Source organism: Capronia epimyces (genome assembly GCF_000585565.1).
Source record: "Capronia epimyces CBS 606.96 chromosome Unknown aczIQ-supercont1.8, whole genome shotgun sequence".
Taxonomy (NCBI): Eukaryota; Fungi; Ascomycota; class Eurotiomycetes; order Chaetothyriales; family Herpotrichiellaceae; genus Capronia; species Capronia epimyces.
Window position 1 is genome coordinate 1,510,129 of NW_006912911.1, and position 23,796 is coordinate 1,533,924.

The window sequence follows — 23,796 nt, forward strand, 5'->3', positions numbered from 1 at the left end:
TACTGAGGCAACAACTAAGCCCAAGGATGAGCTCCCCTACAGCCGGGATATTCACTATGGACGACTCACCCACCCAGAGCAGCGCTGCATCAATCAGCGGCAGGTCAACTCGCAGCGCGCAAAGCAGTTTCATTGAAGAAATCAAACATGAGATCATGGTCAATCATCTCTATCAACAGCAATGCTCCCACCTTTGGGTCAGCGATGGCTGCGGACAATGTGAAGGAGTCTTAGTACGAAAGTCCAGGGGCCATTACCTCGCGTGTCCGCAGGAACTTCTAGATTCCCACTTTGCGCAAGTGTGCGCTCAACTAAATGTACAGGTAAGGAAGGGTACGGCCATGGTGTGGTATGGCATCGTATGGTATGCTAATCTCCTCTCAGGTGGCCATGACCGTCAACTCAAGAGTCATCAAAACTTTCCTCGCCTGGGCCCCTGATGCAACTGACGTGCCTCTGATGAATGGCCTTCGAGTCCAAATCTTGCCCACAATTGGCCACCTTACTCGGGCCCGGAAACACCAGTTTGCTGCCTTCATCGCATCTGAATCCCTGCTGGTGGTGTGGGATGATGATCCGTCCAACGTCGTGAAAAGAGCAACTACCATTGAGGCACAACTGATGGAGCTGGTCTGGCACAGCGGCGAGGCTGGGGATGACGATAATACCTACAACGAGAAAGACGGCGGTGCCCAGGGTACGATCGATACCGAGTCTGGGGCAGCGCCAGATTTACGGCCTACCAACTTGATGAACACCGTCCTCGTCGCGTTCACCTTGGTTATCGTCGTTGTGTTGCTTGGTCTAGCCTGCCGCTCCTTGGCCACGGAAATTGCTGTCGACGGCTCTTGTCTCCGGCTGGCTTTTCTCTCTTTGGTACCAGTGCAAATATTTTTCACACTGGTAAGTTTGGGGGCGCAGCCTCGCATTATCATCTGCTGATGCCACATCCAGTTCTTCGCCCAAGTCATCGTCGGCTGCATTGCACAATGCATTGGCCCAGTGCGGCAGATGCAGCTCAACTCGAAATACTTCTCGGCCAAATGCTCGCCTCGCCTGCGGACGACAGAGCTGCCGCATGTGACCGTTCAATGCCCCGTGTACAAAGAGGGGCTTGCCTCTGTCATCGCCCCCACGGTCAAATCAATCAAACAAGCCATTTCGACTTACGAGTTACAGGGTGGCACGGCCAACATGTTGATCAACGATGATGGGCTGCAGATCATTGACGAAGAAGAGCGAAAAGCGCGCATCGAGTTCTACCACGATCACAGCATTGGTTGGACTGCCCGGCCCAAGCATAATAGTGATGGTTTCGTGCGTCGTGGGAAGTTCAAAAAGGCTTCCAACATGAACTACGGCCTCATGCTGTCCTGCAAGGTCGAAGACAAACTCCAACGGTATCATCGCGCGTCGGCCTGGACTCAGAATGATGAATCAGACGCGTACGATACATGCTTGCAAGAAGTCCTGACGGACAATCCGCGTGCGTGGGCTGACGGCAACATCCGGATCGGCGACTATATCTTGCTCATCGACAGCGACACACGCGTGCCCGCGGACTGTCTTCTCGATGCCGTGAGCGAAATGGAACAGTCGCCCGACGTGGGCATCATGCAATTTGCCTCGGGCGTGATGCAGGTGGTACACACCTTCTTCGAGAACGGCATCACATTTTTCACCAACCTGATCTACACGGCGATCGAGTACACTGTCGCCAACGGTGACGTCGCCCCGTTCGTCGGCCACAACGCCATCCTGCGCTGGAGCGCCATCCAGCAGGTCTCGTATACCGACGAAGATGGGTACGAGAAGTTCTGGTCCGAGTCCCACGTCAGCGAGGACTTCGACATGTCACTCCGGCTGCAGTGCGACGGGTACATCATCCGTCTTGCATCCTGGGCACACGGCGGCTTCAAAGAAGGCGTCAGCTTGACCGTGTACGACGAGCTGGCCCGGTGGGAGAAATACGCCTACGGCTGCAACGAGCTGCTGTTCCACCCAATGCGAAAATGGATCTACAGGGGCCCCTTTACCGAGTTGTTTCGACGGTTTCTATTCTCCAACATCCGCTTCACCTCCAAGATCACCATCATCAGTTACATCGGCACGTACTACGCGATTGGCGCGGCCTGGATCATGACGCTCGCCAACTATTTCGCCATCGGTTGGTTCAACGGGTACCTCGACAAATACTACATTGACAGCTGGAAAGTGTGGTTCAGCATTGTCATCGTCTTCAACGGCCTCGGCAACATCGCCCTCGCCATCATGCGCTACCGCATCGGCCAGAAATCCTTTGTGCCGGCGTTGCTCGAGAACTTCAAGTGGATCCTGATGCTGTCGATTTTCTTGGGCGGCTTGTCCCTGCACGTGTCTCAGGCCTTGCTCGCCCACATGTTCGAGATCGATATGAGCTGGGGTGCCACGAGTAAGGAAGCCGAATTCTCCAACTTCTTCATCGAGGTGCCCAAGGTCATCCGCAAGTTCAAGTTCAGCATCGCCTTTGCCATTGTCGGCATCGGCGCCATGATTGTCCTGGCCACCAACCCTGGCGGCTTCATTCCTTATGACTGGCTCATCAAGGACTTCATTGCCATTCTACCCATGAGCACCGTCACATCCAGCCACTTGCTGTTGCCGATTGTCTTGAATCCGGCTCTGATGACTTTCTCATGGTGAGGAGGTGAGGAAGGGGCTCTGGTTGGCTCCTGGCACACCACACATGTGAGAGTGGTCTCGGACTCTGTCTAGAGGGAATGATTTCTTGGTACAGGCACTGTTAAGCAACTGTACGATGAATGAGGTTTGGCGTTTCGCTTTATGTATGCTGGGAGACACGGTACGGCAAATAATTACGTGAGGGTAGTACACAATGATCAACCCGCTTTCTTTTGAGGCAGAGGTAGAGGCAGAGGCAGTGGCACTTCGCTAGGATATATAGAATATAGAATTTATACACACATTGACATGACTCAGTCCCCATCCATCGGCCTGCCTGATCCATCACCTAACGCTCGCCTAAACCTAGCCTTCCCAACCCTCAGCCTCGTGACTGTGACTGTGTCAAAGGTTGAAATGTTCCATGTTCTCTATTAAAGAGTCGCAGGGGGGCGCATACTATATAGTAGTATAGCCTATACCAGCCTTCTGGTTAAACGAGCAAGGCTGGGAATGCCCAGGTTTGATACCACGCCCCCCAAACAAAAAACAAAAAACTTTTTCCTACAAACTCCTCGAACGGAGGTTGTAGGGAAGTGAACCTATTTTTTTTTTTACAGGTTTTTCGGGTCGATAGCAGGATATGAACCTCGAGGTTAGAGGTAAGAGGCGCCCAGTGCAGTAGGCAGTAGTAGTATGTTGTAATGAGACTCTTTCTAGACGCATTTAGCGCAACTTGTTTGTTGTCTCTTTGTACAACTGAGCCATCGGGCTGGGTTGTTGTCTCTTCATACCACTGCACCATCGGGCCGGAGGAGGAGGACGGCGACGACGAGGCATCTGGTGAGTTGTGGGAGAGATGTGCGGCAGAATGATAGATCAAGGTGATAATTAATATGGCCTGTGTTGTGTTGGCTGGTGCTTCACTTCGCAAGTGAATGCGCAAATGAGTTATAGAAGCGAAGGTCACGGTCTGTCAAACTTGGGTTGGGCATTCCCAGTCTTGCCCTTTACTGTAACCAGAAAGGCTGGTTTAGGCTGTACTATACTACTATATAGCATGCGCTCCCTGCGGCCCCTTGATAGAGAACATAACATGGAACATTTCAACCTTTGACATGCTAATCGTGGAAAGACTGTGGTCGTGCTATGTCATGCTTCTCTACTGCCAATTGAGGCCTTATGAAACCTTCAGCACCGCCCGGCCGGCAAGCTTGCCAGCAATCATCTGTTCCATGTACTTGTCCACGTCTTCCAACGTGCCCTTGGTCAGGATTGGCTGGAGCGGAGCGTCAGAGTTAGAGACGGTCATATTCAGTGGTAAGTAATTTGGAAGGAAGAGATGGACATGTTCAGTGGTAAGGGACTTGGAAGGGAGAGATGGACATATTCAGTGGTAAGTGACTTGGAAGGCCTGAGGCTGAGGCTCGACTTACGTGCACTAACCCTCGAGCAGTAAAGTCAAGGGCTTCCTCTACATCTTTTAATGTACCTACCACACTTCCCACCACGTTCAACCTTCTCAAGGCCAACATGATCGGAGGCGCGCCTGCCCGCACGGTCGGGTCCTTAGGAAGACCAACAGCCACGACCGTGCCACCGGGTCGGAGTAAGGTAGGAGCAGACTCGTAGGCTTCTTTGCTGGCCGCGATGACGATTACACCATGGGCCCCGTATTTGGTGATTCGGTGTACCTCTGCCGCCGTGTCCTGGACCTTGGTGAAGTCGATGAACTCCTCGGCACCAAGTTTCTTGCACAAGTCTTTCTTCTCGTCACCTCCGTCAATTGCAATGACCCTCAAGCCCTGTACACAAGATCAGCTTGGACTCCAGTGAGCAGACTTTCGCGTCGTCGTACCATGGCTTTCGCATACTGCACGGCAAGATGGCCGAGGCCGCCACCAGCACCGCCAACGACCTGTCGAGGAACCACCATTAGCAGTGAGTTGAGGTGAATGAGAAGAAGGGCAGACTTACGAGCCATTGACCGGGACGGACACTGCTTCGCTTACAAGCCGTATAGGCGGTCACGCCCCCACACATTATCGGCCCTGCTTCTTCATCCGAGACGCCGTCTGGGATCCGCGTGGTGTATTTGGCATCGCTCAGAGCATATTGCTGGAAAGTGCCCGGCACACTAAAGCCGGAGTTCTTCTGGTTGGGACAGTGGAGCTCGTCGGTGCCATTCGTGCAGAATTCACATTCGCCACAGGTGCTCCAAACCCATTTGATACCGGCACGGTCACCGACCTTCCATTTGTTCTCGGCGCCCTCACCCACGGCCACAACCACCCCAGCGCCCTCATGACCGGCAATTCCCTCGGTGCTGGGCTGCATGGCAATGCCGGAGGCCGCCCACTCATCATGGATCAGCGATTTGTCAGAGCCACAGAGACCGGTCCTGGTCGAAGTGTTAGGAGACGGGCATATTTAGTTTAGTTTTTCGCTGTCGAGAACTACTTGCCAGTTGATCTTGACAAGGACCTGCCCAGGGCCTGGTTGGGGCACTTCGATTTCCTTGACCGGAGCCCGGGAATCGGTGCCGCTGCCGACCTTGACAGCGGCCTTCTGTTGCCTGGGGATATCTATTGAGGCCATTGTGGGGGAAATAGTCCTGCGGGGAATTGAGGTAGGAAGTCGCTCGGTTGTTTTTCGAGTAGACAGAACGGGAGAGAAGCAGCGGTCACGAGCAACATATATACCTTTGTGAGGCCCATCTTGAGACTTTAAGTTCCCCCAGATTTTGTCAGTCATTAGGCCTAATTGCCGAACCGACAAGCGATAGTACTTGGATCCCCATCCCCACGGGACATTTTGTGGACTGACCGTGCCCACAATCTGCAAAGGCGGGGTACCTGCGATACAGGAACCGGCGGAAGCGCTGAACAATTGCAGGTGATAGTGTGTACTATAGGCTCCTCGTGGCTTGCTACGAGCATTTGGAGGATTTGCCAGACACTGGATGACGTGTTGAAGCGAGTAGTGGGTGCCAGGGGCCAGGTGCCAGGTGTCGAGGACGTTCATGGAGAGATTCCCATGTGCCCATACTCCGCAAATCTTGTTATCATACTGTAGCTCCGCTTCCATTGCAGCTCGCTAGGGTCGAGAACGTGGGTGCGTTTTCCAGACCGAGAGTCTCGACAGCAGGCCGAGGCCCAGAATACTCTGTCCTTCACCATGCTGTAACAATTCTTCTGGACCATGACGACGGCGACTTGCGTGCATATAGGGGGAGGATGGCGAGTAGGTAGGTACTAGGTAGTTAGGTAGTTAGGTAGCTGATGGCGGCAGTACTGTTCCGGTACTCCATTCCAAGGACCGCAGGGGTCATATCCGGGGTTTGTAGACAATGCACCTCGGTCCTCCAGCCGCCCAGCAGGAAGAGAAGGTCGGCCGAGAGCTGCGCTGCTCCTCAGCCCACCCTTTAGAGTAGTATCCTGCACTACTGCAACCCTTCTCCCACCTCAGATCACAGACTCGAGTGTGTGTACCGAGTCCTCCAAGTTACTCTCCAACCCTAGACCGGTCGAGCGGAGTCCGGGGCCATAGCTACCTGGTCCTGTCACTTGGGTCGCCCTACTACCACCTGCCATCACCTGCGGAATTGTCGCCGTTGACCGGCATTGGCAACATGGTGCTCGCCGTATGTTTCGCTCCCAGCAGTAAGGTCGGACAGGATTTCCTTGGCTGATAACCAGTCCCTGTCCCTGTCAGGCTGTCGGACAAATCTGCTCGACTGCATCCATGGCCCATAACCTAGCCCAATGCCAGAAGCTCGTCAAGAAAGCCGTGGATGCGGGAGCCAAGGTAAGTCCACTTGAAGCCTGCGCGGATGTTTTCCTTTGTTCAATGTCAGGCTTCAGAGTACTCCGTACTCGGCATTGACCATGTCCTCACAGCATCCACCCCATCTAGGCACTCTTCCTCCCTGAAGCATCCGACTACATTGCCTCCTCTGCCACCGAATCCGTGGGACTCTGTCAAGATGTTTCAAAGAGCCTTTTCGTTCGCGGTCTCCAGCAAGCTGCCAGGGATAACTCGTTGCTGATCAATGTGGGCATCCACGAACCGACCGATCCACCTTCGGACAGGATCAAGAACACACTGATCTGGATTGATAAAGAGGGGGAAATTGCTCATCGATACCAGAAGCTGCATGTTTTTGACATTGACTTGCGTCCGAACGGCCCGAGACTGAAAGAGAGCGATTCCGTCCAGCCAGGAAATGAAATCGTCCCTCCGTATCCCACCGTCTTGGGCAAGCTTGGTAGCCTGATATGTTTCGATCTGCGGTTTCCTGAACCTGCACTTCGACTGCGGCGCCAAGGAGCAGAAGCCTTGTTGTATCCGTCAGCATTCACCGTGCCGACGGGGAAGCTTCACTGGGAGATTCTCCTGCGGTCCCGAGCAATTGAAACGCAGAGCTGGGTTATAGCCGCGGCGCAGTGTGGTAGACATAATGAAAAGCGGGTCAGTTACGGGGATTCCATTGTCATTTCACCGAATGGTCACATCGTCGGACGTTTGGATCATGTCGAGGATTTGGACAAGGAGAAGGTTGATACCCGTGAGCCGGACATGCTCACGGTTGACATCGACTCGAAAGCTGTTGATGAAGTCCGGAGAGGAATCCCTCTGCTGAGGCGGACAGACGTTTATCCTGAAATATAACAAGACAGTCTTTCTTATCATATGGTGTTCTCTGTGTTGAATAACCATATTTCTCAGAAAAACAGATGGCTGAATCTACGGAGGTGGTCTTGTCAGGCTCCCCTCTGGTTGCATGACAAGTATCGCAGGGCCCTTCATGTCTACGGTTTATGATCTACACCGGAAGTCTGACTCATTCGGAATGCAGAGTTTGCTGCGGCGGTCAGATAACGAGAGACGTCGACTGAGAGCACAAGAGCACCTAGTACACGGGGCGCGATTATATCAGCGAGACTTAAGCCAGATTCAGCTTTGTGATACTGTGCTTACGAGTATAGAAGAAGCAAATGAATGAATGATTGAGAGGTGCCCTGTTCAGCTTTGTAATACTCCGCGTACCTGGTAGGCGTACGGATATAAAAGAACCAAATGAATGAATGAATGAATCAGAGGTGCCAGATTTGGAGTCGCCCCCGGGCCGGAGTGACCGGACTTAACAGCAGTACGAGATTTATCGTACAACGATGGCTGGGTTGTACGGAGTACAGTACCACCACTGACCAGAGTACACCGTACCACCAGAGGACTGGACCAGAGTACTGCACGCTCAGCCTCGAGCCTCGTCTACTCTGTATACACTACACACCGTGACCCGTCGGAGAACCACACGATTTACCACAGAGTGATAATGGCCATGGTCGTTCTTCTGTGCTGTGACAAATGCCCTTCTTGGTTAGGAGTCATTTAGTAGTACTACTACTGTAATTACTCCAAATATCGCACATCGCACGGCGGGCATCGGGCCTCGGGATCGCTCGCCACGCTTATCCCCGTTCTCCAAGCTGGGTTGGTACGGAGTATCTGTGCGGATTATCCGTATATACTACTGTACCCACAGGGTTATGTCCGTTCAACTGCCTTACTAATTTGCCTCCTTGACACTCAAAGGTAAAGAAAGGTAGAATGATAATGATATGCTACATGGTTCTGCAGAGTATTCATTATAATCATAATATTTAACACCAGTCTCATGTCGCCAACTCTTGTATCGCCCGTCACACTCAGCTGCCGCAAGCCTTGATCACTCGCAGTAGCTGAACACTACACTACACGACACTCCACGAATCATGGCGACGCGCCCATCCGAGCCCGCATCGAAACCTTACGCTTCTGCATCTTCGTCCACTTTAGATTTCATGCCCGAGATCAAGACGGAGAACCCACCGGCCCATGCCGGGGACGGGGACGAGTCAGCGACAGCGACGCCGTTGGATGTCGAAAAAGAGGCCGAATCCCAGCAACAGCAGGAGGTGCCCGTCACGCCTGTGCCTGTACGCGGTTCAGCAGACGATCTGGTCGAATTCGATGGACCAGATGACCCCGAAAACCCAAAGAACTGGTCCGTCATGAGGAGATGCACCATCACTGCTGCCATGGGAGCCATGACCTTTGTGGTCACCTTCGCCAGTTCCATCTATGTGAGTGAGGGCAGCCCTGGCTCAGATCCCAACACGAATCGGGATGGAATTGACAGTATCTTCTAGAGTGTTGCCATTATACCCGTGGCCCATGAATATGATATCTCCAACGTCACTTCTGTCCTCGGCGTTTCTCTCTTTCTACTCGTAAGTTGAACCCATGAATTCATGCATTTTGCCCGACAGCAGCGCTGAATCGCTCTCCTCCAGGGCTTTGTGTTTGGACCCATCCTGTTCGGGCCTGCATCTGAAGTATTTGGTCGACGAGTCCCGCTGTTCGCCGGTTATCTTGTATTTGCCATTTTCCAAGTTCCCGTCGCCGTCGCTCGGAATGTTGAGACCATCATGCTTGGCCGATTCTTTGGAGGGTTCGCTGCATCCTCCCCTCTAGCTGTCGTCGGAGGTGCCCTGGCCGACATCTGGGGCCCCATTGAGAGGGCGTACGCCGTTTGCATCTTTGCAGCAGCCGCCTTTAGCGGACCGGTAGCAGGTATGCAGTGTTTGCGCGCACATCCGACAGCTGGCCCACAGTACTGACCTTGAACGCGGCAGGCCCGATCATTGGCGGCTTTGTGACCCAGTCACATCTCGGTTGGCGCTGGACTGCGTGGATCACCCTCATAATGGCTGCCCTTTTTGGAACCATCGGTCTCATCATCATCCCCGAGACTTCAGCTGCCAGCATCTTGCAAGCAAAAGCGAAGCGACTGCGACACGAGACCAAGAACTGGGCATTGCACGCAAAAGCCGACGAGAATGAAGTCAGTCTACGGACTATGATGACAGTGTACCTGATCCGGCCATTTGTCATGTTTGTACAGGAGCCAATCCTGGCTCTAATCACCGCATACATGAGCTTTGTGTACGGGTAAGTGTATTCTATCGTGAAAAAAACTCAGAAATGCCGCGCAAGGCTGACATGTGGCAGCATTCTATATCTGTTCTTCGAAGCCGTAAGTACTGTGCCTCGCTCGAGGTGAGGCGTCTACTGACCGTCGGCAGTTTCCGATCTCGTTTCAGGAGGAACGCGGCTGGAATGAAGGAGTGGGAGCCCTTCCCTTCACCTCTTTCATTGTCGGCATCGCCATGGGCACCGGCCTGATTGCCTACTCCACGAGAACGAATTTCACCCGTGCGTTTGTGAAGCAGGGAAAGATCATCCCGGAGGAACGACTGCCGCCGATGGTCGTGGGAGCAGCCGTGTTGCCGATCGGCCTGTTCTGGTTTGCATGGTGCGCCACCTCTCTCGCTCTCTGCGGCGTGTGTTTCCTGCTCGCATACTGATCTATCTAGGACCTCCAACCCAAACATTACGTGGGTCCCTCAAGTCCTCTCCGTTGCTCTGCTTGGTGGGGGATGTCTGGTCGCGTTCTGGCAAGGCATGAACTACATCATTGATTGCTATGGATTCTATGCCAACAGTGCCATTGCAATCAACACTTTTGTTCGCTCCATTGCCGGGGCCGGTTTCCCTCTGTTCGCGTCCGCCATGTATCACAACTTGGGGGTCCCGTGGGCTACTTCGCTTCTGGCATTTCTCTGCCTCGCTTTTGTCCCAGTGCCCATCCTCTTCTACAAGTATGGCGCGGTGATCCGGCAGAAGTCGAGGTTTAGGCCGACCATGTGAAAGGGCAGGCAGTCGCCTTAGGCACTTGAATGCGGCGTTCTATCCGAGGTGGAAGCAAGATGGGGTGTTCTATCCGAGGTGGAAGCAAGATGGAGGGCGGCTCTGGGATGGTTGCAAAGGTCTTCGGTGTCTATGGATTCCCTCTCTTCGGCCGTGATGTGGATGCCACTTCGTGTCTATATTTCTCAGATCTTGTCTACCTCATTTCCTGACTCAAGGTGCTGAATTGGAATCAGCAATGCTCAGCGACTTTACTTCGATAGAATGTACAACTTTCCTGCCTAGATGCTCTTACTAAAATTGGGTAGAAAACGTCCCTCAGAGGCATCTCCATCGTGTCAAATATTGAAATGTTCCATGTTCGCTATCAAAGGGGTATGGGAGCCCAGGCTATATAGTGCATAGTATGCTTGAACCAGCCTTCTGGTTAAAGGGCAAGGCTGGGAATGCCCAAGTTTGACGAATTCGGTAGAAAACATCCCTCAGGGGCATCTTCATCGTTGAGCCTACGCAGCGCCCGCTTACTCGTCCAATGCAATAGCTAGAAGAGCGCCTCCTGGCTCTCATAAAGCAATGCCTTCTTCCTCTTTCGTGAACTTGGCTGTTGCTTGGGTGATGCAGCGACATCGGCCGGCTTTTCATGGCCGCGTGTGAAGGCCGCGTCAGCAACCAGCGCTCCTATCACGACTCAGCCCGACCACCGCATCGCCATGTCCAGTTGCAAACAGGAACTATCACTATCAATTCAACTCGCAACAGCTGATTAGGTCTTGTCTTGGCCCTGGTCTATCGATGTCAGATGTCTACTGCGCTTGGTAGGATAGCATGGGCTCCGACGGTATAGCGGTCGCTTCGATGCCACATATAAGGCGTCCCACTTGTTATCTTTCCCCTCCATATCTCGTCCACCACTTCCTTCTGTTTTCACCATGCTATGGCTATGGCCATGGCCACTGCTGCTTCTTGGTTATCTGTTCAAGGTTGCTGGAGCCGCTGCTCTTCCACCTCGGCATCCTAACTTTTTGGATGACCATGATGAGCAACGAAATGCGAACCACGACGAGCAACGAAATGCAAACCACATTTTCAACGCAATTCACTCGTCCATGCGGCAATGGGGGTCGTCGCTGAATCATAATGGCATGTCTTTGTTTCTGGCCCAGGTCCCTGCCGGCACGCAGTTCTACCATGGGACCGGCCTCTCCCAGCCAGTCCAGGGCATGGAGTGGCTGGCCTTTGAGCCGGAACACGCCATCAACTTCGCAAGGGGTCACAAGGCGCCAGGCAAGAAAGCTCCCAACAAGGCACCCGGCAAGAAACCTCCCAACAAGGCACCACTGGAAGGAATGGCGGATAGACCTCTTGACTCGATAGGAGGATACGAGTACGAGGATCCTCCTCCCTCCTCATCGGCCAGCAACGTCCAAAATATGCTGGGCCCCTTCCCATATTCCCCTGACCAGAATCCCGTCATGGCCCATGTCGGCCGTGGTCGACCCAGGACAAGGCCTCTCCCAGAGCGGTCCGGCTGGCTCCATACCTACAGGACCAAGAGCCAATTGCCCTTGCTTTACATTGATGGCATGTCCGCGGGTAAATGCGATAAGGGAACGCTGGACACTCAGGACATCCTGCTTCTGAATGTCACCAACGAAAGCGATGGCCAGTTTTGGGAGCGCGAGCGTGCCCAACGGCTGTGCCAAATGGCCACGGAGACGTGGAATGGCAAGATCAAAGGCTTCATCCGCATGGAGGCCGGGTTTGAAGTCATCTTATGCTCCTTCGCCGACAATCTTGATTTCCTCCAGGCGGTCAGGGCAGGCCCATTTGCTGCAGGAGACGAAGTTCCCGACCCCGACCCCGACACTGACGACAAGTCTCTCAGGTGGCGGCCGTCCGATTGGATCAGGGCCATCGCTGCACGATACGACGGTATTGGTGGAGGCAGAGTCACACTCAACTACGACAGCTTCGTCACGGCATACAACTACGACCTGGACCTTTTCACGCAGGACGATGGTCTGCCTAGGCTCACAGATGCCGCGGCCGCAGTCCTGGACAAGATTCGTGGTGATGTGGATGGCATGGTAAACAGATGGGATCCGTCGCTGACACCAATGCCAGCGATGTCAACTGATTGGCAGAGTATTGCAGATATGGTTGTGGCACGATATGCCAAGCGGCTGAAGTATCTGACCTCTGGCGCACTCACCACGTCGCAGGAGTTGTCTGCAGAACTCGGGACATTCCTGCGCGTCTTTATCGACTCCGACGCACGCAATACTACTGCTGAGGTTGACAGGTGTGCCTCGCAATTCATCCCTGCCCACGTCGAATCGCCATCAGTGGCCGTGGCCGTGGCCGTGGCAGTGGCAGCTCGAGCCATTCGGTCCGTCACAGCCACCATCTGTTCGTCTTTGTTTGCAGCTCTGGACTCGGACTCGCCCTTCTCTGACTCCATGACCAACCTGCGCTCCCTGGTCGAGTATCTGGCGTGGACAGGGTGGGAGCGATGTCCTGAGTGTCCGCTGGATCAGGTCTGCTTTATCCCCATGTGGCCATTTGGCGCCGTCGAAGACCGCCAGAGCCCACAGTGTCGGAATGCTACCGAGCTGAACGGACGATCAGGATATTGGGGCAATTTCGGCCCAGGCCATGGGCGTCATGGTCCTGGTCCTGCTCACCACGGCAAATATCTGGATGGGGATAGGGATGGGCCCGGAGAATGACTTGCTAGACCTGTGTTTGTGCTTGCTCTTTTTGGCTTCGTGTCGAGCATATATGATATATGGTAGTTGCATGCATGTACCGATAGGTAGGTAGGTAATACGCACTTGATGTACCGATAGGTTGGGTGTTAGCTAGGTAATAGGTAATACCTAGGTACGGAGTACTTGATATATGTAGCGCCTGGTGGCTTGGGCTTCGCTTAAACCGACAATACTCCGCCGAATCGCCCTATCCAATATACGGTGCCTCAAACGCCGCCTTCTGCATCCTCGTCTCCATGTTGAACCTCAACTCGCCCCGTCACACCATTCAATCGTGATCTCTCTCCTCTTCTCCAAGATGCTCTCTACGAGTGAGTCCTCACAGGGACTTGGATACCGACTATAGATACCCTGTGTCATCTGCCATCTGACCTCTACCCTCTGGCCTCTAATCTGTGACGGTTATATACACCAAGTAGCTAATTCACGAGTGAATTAGTTACTTCGTCCTTTTTGGCGACCGTCGTGGTGTAACGGTTTAGGTCAACCGTGACATACCCTCTACCCTCTGCCCTCTGCCCTCTCTCCCTGCCCTCTCTCCCTGCCCTCGATCTCCTCGTCATGGCCACTCAGCCCCCATCCGACGGATACTATGACCTCGGATCTTTCCAGCGCACTGTCACCACCACGAGCGAAGACGCACAAACGTGGTTCAACCGCGGCCTGATCTGGAGTTATGGTTTCAATCACGAGGAGGCGGCAGATTGTTTCGAGAGGGCTATTGCTGTCGACCCAACCTGTGCTGTGGCTTACTGGGGCCTTGCATACGCCCTCGGACCCAATTACAACAAGCCGTGGGAATTCTTCGATGGCGAGGAACTCGAGTCCACAGTCACACGAACCCATTCGGCACTTGAACAAGCCAAATTCAAAGCCGGCAATGCTACCCCGGTAGAGAAAGCCCTCATCGACGCGCTCGAGTTCCGCTATCCACAGGCGCAGGCGGCGAGCGATTGTTCAGTTTGGAACCAGCGCTATCCACAAGCTCAGGCAGCGAGCGATGGTTCGGTATGGAACCAACTATACGCAGATGCCATGGGTGTAGTATATGCTCGATTTCCCGACGACCTCGACGTAGCAACGCTCTATGCTGATTCTCTGATGAATCTGACACCTTGGAAGCTCTGGGATCTGTCCACCGGTGAACCAGCCGCCGGAGCCCGTACTCTCGAGGCAAAGATCGTTCTTGATCATGGCCTAGCACAGCCTGGCGGTCTCCAGCATCCAGGCCTTCTCCACCTCTACATTCACCTGATGGAGATGTCGGAGGCGCCGGAGAAGGCTTTACCTATAGCAGACCACTTGAGAGGACTAGTTCCTGACTCAGGCCATCTCAATCATATGCCTACACATCTCGACATACTCTGCGGCGACTACAGCCGCGCGATGACCTCGAACTTGGACGCCATTCGGGCGGATGAAAAATTCCTTTCCCGAGCCGGTCCACTGAAATTTTATACTCTGTATCGATCGCACGATTACCATTTCCGTCTCTATGCGGCATTGTTTGCAGGAGAGTCCAAAGTGGCCTTGGAGACCGTAGATTGGCTTGAGGCGTCCATCCACGAAGACTTGCTGAGAGTCACATCACCACCTATGGCTGACTGGCTGGAAGCGTTCTTGGGTATGCGCGTACATGCTTTGATCCGCTTCGGTCGATGGCAGGATATCCTCGATCTCAAGCTTCCTCATGATCAGGATCTCTACTGCGTGACCACGGCCTTGACGCATTACGCCAAGGGCATAGCATTGGCAGCCACTGGGAGGGTGGGAGAAGCGGAGAAAGCGCGCCAGGATTTTCGAGACTCATTGGGACGTGTGAAATCAAGCCGGACATTGTTCAACAACACCTGCGTGGATATCCTCGCGATCGCAAATGCAATGGTCGACGGGGAACTCGAATACCGCCGCGGAAATGTCGACGCTGCGTTTGCCCACCTCCGTCAGGCCATTGCTTTGGATGATGCTCTTCCGTACGACGAACCTTGGGGTTGGATGCAGCCACCTCGCCATGCGTATGGGGCACTTCTGCTTGAACAGGGTCGTCTCGAGCAAGCATTGGCAGTGTACACCGCCGACCTGGGGCTCGACAATACTCTTCCGCGCGCTCTCCGACACCCCAACAATGTATGGGCGATGCATGGCTATGAAGAGTGTCTTAGAAGACTCGGGCGTGCGGCGGAAGCCGAAAAAGTTAGGTTACAGTTGAATTCGGCTATGGCGAAGGCAGACGTGGCCATCAAGTCTTCCTGCTTCTGTCGGACCAACACAGAATTGTAAGAGAAAGGCAGTCAAATCTGAGCCTCCGTGCGTGCGTAAGGACTGCGGGATCTGCTACCCGTATTGCAGCTAGGAGGGATGACTATTTGACCGTGGTGGTGGGTGCCAACCCAACCGCTACATCGATCGGCCCCTCCGGATGCTCCTGGCAGAGCACAGCTTGCTCTCCTCGTAGCAACGGACGAACGGCGTGCGTCCTCACTGGTCTACCTCGAAAGAATCCAAGTGAAGTTGACGGCATTGTCCATGAGTCGCCAAGTGGGGTCCAATTTGTTTGGAAAGATAGATTTCACTGGAGTGCAATGGAGAAAAGGCGGGCGACTGGCCAGTTGGACATTGCTCATGGACAACATCTATTCGGTCCTTATTGCGAACCTTTGACTGGTCTCTACCATTGGCGGGGATGGAGACTCACGCTGTCCGTGTACATGTTTGTGTTCCTTCATTCCTCCACGTGAATGGAGACGGAGATGGAGATGCCATTCGGCAAATCTCTTTCAGCCGCCAATCGGTTCATCCCCTGTCCAAATGCCAACCAACGATTCGGGCCTGAGCCAATTCATCCGAGACCTGAGCCTACTCCTCTAGGGTTAAGGAGGCCATCATCCGGCCGGGAGTTGTACCTGGACACTGGGGTTTTCCCGAACCCACCGTCGCCACTTTTGCCTCGGTGGTCCATTTCTTCCCCCTTCTTCCCCCACACCCCGGATCTCAGCGTTGGATGGTGACAAGGTGGGCTTTGATTTCGACGAAGGTGGTACCACCTTACTGAAAGATCCATCGGCAGGTCACTCGGGAAGGGGCTTCAATTGTTGTATTAATGTGTCTCATGTTCTCTCCAGCTTGAAGCACGTCTCGAAAAGTAGCAGCCTTAGCAATCTTTCAGTATTTTTGGGATTCCAACAGCCCGCTTTACCATGGGCGAAGCACCACTTTCCTGGCTGGAAGACAGATGTGTCGATGAACGGCGACCACTGCGAGTGGTTGTAGTCGGGGCTGGGATATCAGGCATATTGGCTTCTATCCGTCTCCCTCAGCGGATCCCAAACCTATCCCTCCAGATTTACGAGAAGAATTCTGATGTCGGTGGGACATGGGTTGAAAATCGATATCCCGGGTGCGCTTGTGGTATGTCGACGACACGGATGTTGCTTCGTCCAGGCTGATGTGAGTTTAGACATTCCAGCGCACACATACCAGGCTACCTTTGAGCCCAATCATGAATGGACTCAGTTCTATGCAACTTCTCAGGAAATCCACCGGTATTGGAAAAAAGTGGTGGCAAAATACCACTGCATGAGACACATCAAGCTCAACCACAAGATTGTAGCTGCCAGGTGGAATGGACAACGGGGCAAGTGGGAAGTCCAGGTATGCTCGTTCGTTGCCAGAATGACGGATCTCGCGGCTAAACAGCTGTAGGTTGAGAATCTGGAGTCTGGTGACAGTTTCGAAGACGTCTGCGACGTTTTGGTGTCGGCCACTGGTGCTCTGAACGACTGGAAGTGGCCAGATCTCCCTGGCCTCCACGACTTCAAGGGCCCCTTGCTACACAGCGCCAGTTGGGACGAGACTTTTGACTGGGCGGCAAGTTTGATCTTATCGCCACTCTTCGAAACAGCAAACTGACTCGTGCAGGGCAAGAGATTGGCAGTCATTGGCAACGGATCCAGTGGCATTCAGATTGTTCCAGCGGTCCTGGCCAAGTCAGCCCATATTGACCATTACATCCGCGGCAGAACGTGGTTGTCCCCTACATTTGCCCGAGAGAAAGTCGAGCAGATGGGAAAGGGGCTGGACAACTGTAAGTGACGCTGTGCAGGCTGGAAATGGGTCTGACAATTTGGTAGTTTCTTTCTCTGCCGAAGACATCAGCCGATTCAAGAGTAATCCCAGTTACTATGAGAAGTTTCGAAAGGGTATGCGTCTCCCCACTGTTGCGTTGAGGCTGTGTGCTGACTAGCCAGACATTGAACTCGAACTCCAGTCCGTTCATGCCGTCACTATCAAGGGATCGCCCGAGCAATTGGGCGCCATCGAAGTGTTTACCGAGAATATGAAGCGAAGACTCGAAGGAAAACCGCAGCTCGCCGATTCCCTGATGCCGTCATTCCCACCTGTCTGTCGCAGACTGACGCCCGGGCCTGGGTATCTCGAAGCACTCACTGATCCGAAGGTGGATGTCATCACGACGGGCATCCGTGAAGTGGCTGAGGATGGGATCATCACTGTCGACGGGGAGCTTCACCCGGTAGACGCCATCATTTGCGCGACCGGGTTCGACACTACCTTTTGTCCGCGATTCCCCATCACCGGCAAAGATGGCATCAGCCTGGCGGAAAAATGGAAACAAGTGCCGTCGACCTACCTCTCACTAGCCACGGATGACTTTCCCAACTATTTCATCTCCCTGGGGCCGAACTCAGCTTTAGGCACCGGCAACCTGCTGCTGTTGATCGAGCAGGCGATCGACTACATTACCAGGTGTCTGGATAAGATGCAGAGAGACAATATTCGGAGCATGGCACCTCAAGCGGATGCCGTCAAGGGGTTTGTCGATTACTGCGACTCCTACTTCCAGACCACCGTGTTCAGCCTCGACTGTCGCAGCTGGTACAAAGGGGGAACTTCGGATGGGAGAGTGAGCGCTCTCTGGCCAGGTAAAATCTCCTCTTCCTCCTGCTGTTTTCTCCTGCTGTTTTCTCCTCCGTCCTCCTGTTGTTCTCTCCTCCGCCCTTCTGCTGTGTTATCTATCATCTAACATGCAATGGCAGGATCCTCGTTGCACGCAATGAAGACTCTGCAACATCCACGGTGGGAAGACTTTGTGTATGATTACGTCAATGACAATCCGTATGGATGGATCGGGAATGGCTGGACGGAGGATGAGAAGAACAAGAGGGTCAAGGTCGACTACCTCAACCGTGACGAGATTGACTTTCCTCCTGTGCCCACGACGTCTGAGTGAGGTAGAGTTGGCACTCTGGCGCTGTGCCCACGACGTCCGATTGAGGTAGAGACTGGCGCTCTGACGTTCTGGCACTCTAGCACTCTGAGAAGGGCAGCTGGTAGAGTCTGACACTCTGAGAAGGTAGCTGGCGTCGAATTGGAGGAGACGGTACCTACCTATGCACGGAGTACTACAGTGTAGGAATGAAGGAGCCCTCTTCGTGAGTAAAGCTTAGGTACGAATACTAGGTATACTTGCAGCCTTAAATCGATACATCGTACTTTAAACACTATACAACTACCTACTTTAAACACTGTACAACTACCTAGGTACCTACCTAGTACCTAGGTACCTCTGTTGATGGGACAATACCGTCTTGGTTCAACAACGGGGCCGGGGCCGGGGCCATCGCAGCCGAGGACACCCCCAAGTGCTACCACTCACTTACCAGGCACCTACCAGGTAGGGGATAAGGAGGACCTAGTGGGACCTAAGGTGCCTAGGTGCCTACTGCGAGCCCCTAAGCCTCCTAAATCTACAGTATTGCCGACACCTAATTCCCAAGTACTGTGCGGAGTACGACGTACGTACAGTAGTAGGTATCCTTTAGGTAGGCTTGGCCCCCGCACATCCCACACAACCCCTGCCTAATGTTAGCCCATCTCCATCCCCGCACTGCATCAGACCTACCTTAGACATCTCACATCCGACCCATGTAGGTGCCGTGCTCTTTTTCTGCTCCTAAGTCCTTTCCTGTCATCTCGTCAGGGTCTTTTTCTACTCCGTTCCTGTCATCTCGTCAGGCGTGTGTTTGAAGCCGAAGCCCAAGCCCGTCGTTCTGCGTTCTGCGTGCCACTTGGCTCGGCCAACTTCTTCACTTCTTCAATTCTTCACTTCTTTACTTCTTCACCTTCTTCTTTTCTTCCCCCCTCAGCAGCTAGTCTCATTTACTGCCAGCGTCTCCCCTCAGCAGCTACATGTAGCTGGTCTCGTTTACTGCCAACGTCTCCCCCCCTCAGCAGCTACATGTAGCTTTTCTCGTCTACTGCCAACCCCGGCAGGTCGCCACCTCACCCAAGGCCTCAATATGGAGAGATTCGAGGACCTCATCCGGAGTCAAGCCCTGCTCTCCTCTGCAGTCGCTAGACAAGCTGTCAGTCCGACCATGACCTCCAGAAAAGCTGCCAGTCCGACTATGACCTCCAGACAAGCTGTCAGTCCGACCACGACCGCCACGGTGTCTGAGAAACGCTATCGCTGCGCCACTTGCGGCCAAGGCTTTTCTCGAGCCGAACATCTCAATCGCCATCAAACAAGACGTGAGTATAATGCCGTACACGAAAGGAAACTAAGCTTGTCGTGACTGATGGCCTTATGAAGATACTGGCGCAAAACCGTTCTCCTGTATTTTCTGTGCTCGGAATTTCACTCGCAAGTAGGACCCCTTGAATATCCGCCGCTGAAGAGGTGGCCGTTGACACGTCAACAGAGATCGGTTGCAGAGCCATTACAGTCATTGTCAACGGAGAGGAGACCGTGAGCCTCCAAATTCTATCCCCAAAGGTCGACGACCGCACGCATGTGTCACGGTATGCAGAGAAATAATCTTTAACGCTCCAAACAGCCAAAATTGACCATCGGTCTCCAGTGCATTTCCTCCAAGGTCCGATGTGATGGAAGCATACCTTGCGCTCAATGCAAAAAGAAGAAATTGCAATGTCGTCAGAAACATTCCAGCCAGCATAGGTCGAATGGTTCGTGCTGCCCCATCTGGACCGATGCGTGTACAAGACCCGAGCTGACGTGCCCGACACCGACAGCTGATCACCTAGAACCTCTCGAGGAGCCCCTCGAGGATCGTGTATCCATCAAAGCTCTTTTGAACGGGGGAACAGACACTTTCACCGAGACATTCAATCTACCGCCCAGTGATGATCGGATACGAAGTCTCCAATTCCATCAGCAAACCAAAGACCCTGACGAGGCCAATGACGCCAGCAACTTACCCACCGGAGATACACCGCCCGGGTCGATTGATTATTCAAGCATGTTTGAGTCTACTTTCGATATCGACGACCAATACTTGGACTTCTGGACCGGTCCATTCGCCCTCGTCCCTTCCCCATCCTACTCGGATTTGCAACTCGAGCTCTATGATCCGACCATCGCGTCTTCGGAGGTTCTGCATAGGCGCACTTCGTCCGAGTCCAGTCAGACGTTTCCTGACCAGGCGCAATATGTTTCAGCTTTGAACATGGCCATCTATAACAAGCTGTGGTGCCTAACTTTGGACGAAAGAACCCGCCAGGAACTTGCTACATGTCTAGGCTTCCTTTTGACGGGCGACCGGGTTCCTAGATTTATCTCACTGTACTTCCGGAACTGGCACTTGAACTGTCCCATTCTTCACCGACCGTCGTTTGACCCTGCCAGTGTACCGCTTGGCTTGCTGGTCAGTGTGGTGTTTGTCGGAGCAATGTATTCGAAGGATCAGACCGAGCGGCTTGCGGCAAAGAGATTGCTGGACATTGCAGAACTGGTCGTTTTTGATTCGGACATCTTCTCCTTTGAAATGGAAGTCAGTCGGTCACTACAAAGCGAGAATCTAAGCTCAGCCCCCGGTGTTAATCGGCAAGACCTCAATTGGGAATTCTTCCAGGAGCTCCAGGCAGGTTATTTGATGGTCGTGGCTCAGTACTGGGCCGGACCACTAGTTGCAAAACGTCGTGCCATGGAATCTAGATTCGGAGATGTCATCAAGGTGCGGATACATCCTTTGCGGCCAGGTCACAGGCTTACTGTTTACTGTTTACCAGGTGCTGCGGAAATTCAACCTTCACCGTGTACATCACCAGCCTTCGGACCGTATATCAGAAACAGCATGGTTACAAAAGGAGTCTCGGATTCGGTATGGCAGCAGACATTGTCGCTACCGGGGTATGAATTGTCGCTAACGGCCGACTACAGGACAACTTCGGTTGTTGCGTTGCTGGACTGCGCCATGAAGATCTATTCCAACTATCCATGTCGCATGACACTAGCCGAACTCGACATCGATCTTCCCTGCAGAGACTCGGTCTTTGATTCTCGGCATCCTTTCATGCAAGACGACTCGATATTCGCGCCACGACTTACGATTCCTCAGGCTTTTGCCATGCTCTTTGACAAATCAAAGCCGTCCTCGACTTCCTCGACTTTCCCGACATTAGCTTCCGACCCAAAGCTGTACGGCACAACGTACGGAGGCTCTGTGGAGTCCGGAAAGTGTGATTTGACAGTATTTGATCTATTCATCTTGATCCACTGTATGGACTTTCCTCTCCCTCTCTCTCCCTCTCTCTCCCTCTCTCTTTGAGGCCGATCTAACGTTCTATACAGTTCTCTACACTTACATCCACTCCTGTATAATGACCTTATCCCTAAACCTTCCCACGTCACTCAATCATCGGACGAACGGAGCCAAGTCAGTCAATTTCGCAACCGGACCAATGCACCAGGACATCAAAGGAGCATTGGACCGATGGCGTCAGCTATGGCAGGCAGTATGCTCACAGTCTTCGGATGAATCGTTGAAGACGGCGGGCATGTACAGGAACGGATTTCATTTCTGGCTGGTGGCCCAGCTGATCATGACCAAAGAGGAGGCTGTCGATGTCATCACAGGCATGGAAGTGAGTTGCGACGATGCTCTGACGAAGCTGAAGATTCTTTTTCAGAACGACAATGACAATGACAACGACAACGACAACGATAATGACCAAGAATAATCTAATCTGGGCCTTAGCCCTGGAGGTCATGACATATACTCCTAGCGTATGTATAGGTACGTACATATTGCAATACGTACAATACAATGCAAACAACCAACCAAGCCTTGACCTGCGTATGCGTACATATTGCACATAATGCAATCCAACCAACCAAGCCTTGACCTAGCGTATGTTTACATGTATATATTGCAATGCAATACAATGCAATCCCAACCAACCAAGCCATCCAAATAAAGCTAATTTATATACGGATAGTCTTATAGCATGACTCCTCATATTTAATACTGCTGCAACAAAATCCATGACCAGCCTTGAGCATTAACCGCTCTCATGTATCCATAGTAGTCTATACATACATACATACTCGGTAATTATGATATGATTCTGATTCTGATTCTGATTCTGATTCTGATTCTGATTCTGATCCTGATTCTGGTTATGATTGTGCACCATCAGCAGGAATTCCTGTGCGGATGCTGTACGGGTCCTCATCCTAGAGTACTTGTATTGGTTCAACTATCCAACTATCTATATCCAATTAGGGAAGACGACCTCGAGTCACACAGTACTGATCCGTGGACGTGGACGTGGGGTCGGATCGGATGGATGGATGGATGGATGGATATCATGTCAATCATGAACCATCCCACGGGGAATGTGAAATGTCAACCCCTCCAACCTCCAGCCTCCAGTCTCCAGTCCAGACGAATGAAGGCTCAGGAGGCTAATGCTTAGGACTCGGATCTGGCCCCTGTTCGCCTGTGATCTGCACACTGCACGGTGGGTGAGAGCCGACGTCGGGAAATCCCCACGACTGGAGTGTGGTAGTGGACTGGACGATGGACAGGACAGTGCATAGACATTGGATGGATAACAGATGCTAGATGGACACTGGACGCTAGATGGACAATGGATGGATGGACAATGGACACTGGATACGTAGTCTATATGTATATATATATGTATGTATGTACCTTGTACACTATCTCGTTCTCCTTCCGCACCCCGAATGACTCAATAGGTACCTTATGTACGTACTACACACACCCGAGTTAGAAGACCCAATAGACGATACACTGGACACCGGACACCGGAATTCTTTAAGATGAGGTATCTATATAGTTAGTATACTCTATGGTCCATGGTCTTGTCAAACTTACTGTAGGCACTAACTTACATTCCTAGCCTAAGCCTGAGGAGCCTTGCCCTTTAACAAGAAGGCTTGGGGCTGGTATAGGCACGCCTTAGCCTATATATGTAGTCTGGGCCTAGGCTCCCCTTATATGTATATACAGTACATGTATCCCTTTGATAGAACCTTTGACAGGTCTGCTATATGGTCTGGGCTCCCTCTATATATACAGTACCCCTTTGACCCTTGATAGAGAATATAGAACATGGAACATTTGACCTTTGACAGGGCCAGGTCTACTATATACTATGGGCTCCCCTATACCCCTTTGACCCTTTGATAGAGAACATGGAACGTTTCAACCTTTGACAGGTCTACTATATAGTATGGGCTCCCCTATACCCCTTTGACCCTTTGATAGAGAACACATATATACCCCCTTGGTAGAGAACATGGAACATTTCAACCTCTGACAAG

General features: G+C 52.7%; 8 protein-coding genes across 8 annotated transcripts; 7 read left to right on the top strand and 1 right to left on the bottom strand.

Annotated features, from left to right (window-relative positions):
• Nucleotides 1–56: 56 nt before the first annotated feature.
• A1O3_08955 (uncharacterized protein) lies at nucleotides 57–2,682 on the top strand (the record flags this gene model as incomplete). Its single annotated transcript, XM_007739051.1, has 3 exons — nucleotides 57–323; nucleotides 385–903; nucleotides 955–2,682. The coding sequence occupies 3 exons, from the start codon at nucleotides 57–59 to the stop codon at nucleotides 2,680–2,682; spliced, it is 2,514 nt and encodes an 837-aa protein (XP_007737241.1).
• Nucleotides 2,683–3,841: 1,159 nt separating this feature from the next.
• A1O3_08956 (uncharacterized protein) lies at nucleotides 3,842–5,259 on the bottom strand (the record flags this gene model as incomplete). The annotated part of the gene is made up of 5 exons (XM_007739052.1): nucleotides 3,842–3,940; nucleotides 4,098–4,466; nucleotides 4,520–4,579; nucleotides 4,639–5,019; nucleotides 5,119–5,259. The coding sequence occupies 5 exons, from the start codon at nucleotides 5,257–5,259 to the stop codon at nucleotides 3,842–3,844; spliced, it is 1,050 nt and encodes a 349-aa protein (XP_007737242.1).
• A 1,146-nt stretch (nucleotides 5,260–6,405) lies between these two features.
• Nucleotides 6,406–7,332, top strand: A1O3_08957 (uncharacterized protein; the record flags this gene model as incomplete). Its single annotated transcript, XM_007739053.1, has 2 exons — nucleotides 6,406–6,468; nucleotides 6,577–7,332. The coding sequence occupies 2 exons, from the start codon at nucleotides 6,406–6,408 to the stop codon at nucleotides 7,330–7,332; spliced, it is 819 nt and encodes a 272-aa protein (XP_007737243.1).
• A 1,106-nt stretch (nucleotides 7,333–8,438) lies between these two features.
• On the top strand, nucleotides 8,439–10,416 carry A1O3_08958 (uncharacterized protein; the record flags this gene model as incomplete). The annotated part of the gene is made up of 7 exons (XM_007739054.1): nucleotides 8,439–8,789; nucleotides 8,856–8,936; nucleotides 9,000–9,279; nucleotides 9,342–9,657; nucleotides 9,718–9,742; nucleotides 9,792–10,021; nucleotides 10,083–10,416. The coding sequence occupies 7 exons, from the start codon at nucleotides 8,439–8,441 to the stop codon at nucleotides 10,414–10,416; spliced, it is 1,617 nt and encodes a 538-aa protein (XP_007737244.1).
• A 929-nt stretch (nucleotides 10,417–11,345) lies between these two features.
• On the top strand, nucleotides 11,346–13,145 carry A1O3_08959 (uncharacterized protein; the record flags this gene model as incomplete). The annotated part of the gene is made up of 1 exon (XM_007739055.1): nucleotides 11,346–13,145. The coding sequence occupies one exon, from the start codon at nucleotides 11,346–11,348 to the stop codon at nucleotides 13,143–13,145; it is 1,800 nt and encodes a 599-aa protein (XP_007737245.1).
• Nucleotides 13,146–13,748: 603 nt separating this feature from the next.
• A1O3_08960 (uncharacterized protein) lies at nucleotides 13,749–15,467 on the top strand (the record flags this gene model as incomplete). The annotated part of the gene is made up of 1 exon (XM_007739056.1): nucleotides 13,749–15,467. The coding sequence occupies one exon, from the start codon at nucleotides 13,749–13,751 to the stop codon at nucleotides 15,465–15,467; it is 1,719 nt and encodes a 572-aa protein (XP_007737246.1).
• A 917-nt stretch (nucleotides 15,468–16,384) lies between these two features.
• On the top strand, nucleotides 16,385–18,435 carry A1O3_08961 (uncharacterized protein; the record flags this gene model as incomplete). Its single annotated transcript, XM_007739057.1, has 7 exons — nucleotides 16,385–16,595; nucleotides 16,645–16,838; nucleotides 16,890–17,058; nucleotides 17,122–17,271; nucleotides 17,318–17,386; nucleotides 17,435–18,127; nucleotides 18,242–18,435. The coding sequence occupies 7 exons, from the start codon at nucleotides 16,385–16,387 to the stop codon at nucleotides 18,433–18,435; spliced, it is 1,680 nt and encodes a 559-aa protein (XP_007737247.1).
• Nucleotides 18,436–19,504: 1,069 nt separating this feature from the next.
• On the top strand, nucleotides 19,505–22,184 carry A1O3_08962 (uncharacterized protein; the record flags this gene model as incomplete). The annotated part of the gene is made up of 8 exons (XM_007739058.1): nucleotides 19,505–19,736; nucleotides 19,798–19,852; nucleotides 19,907–20,006; nucleotides 20,066–20,163; nucleotides 20,209–21,178; nucleotides 21,234–21,325; nucleotides 21,385–21,722; nucleotides 21,796–22,184. The coding sequence occupies 8 exons, from the start codon at nucleotides 19,505–19,507 to the stop codon at nucleotides 22,182–22,184; spliced, it is 2,274 nt and encodes a 757-aa protein (XP_007737248.1).
• Nucleotides 22,185–23,796: the final 1,612 nt, after the last annotated feature.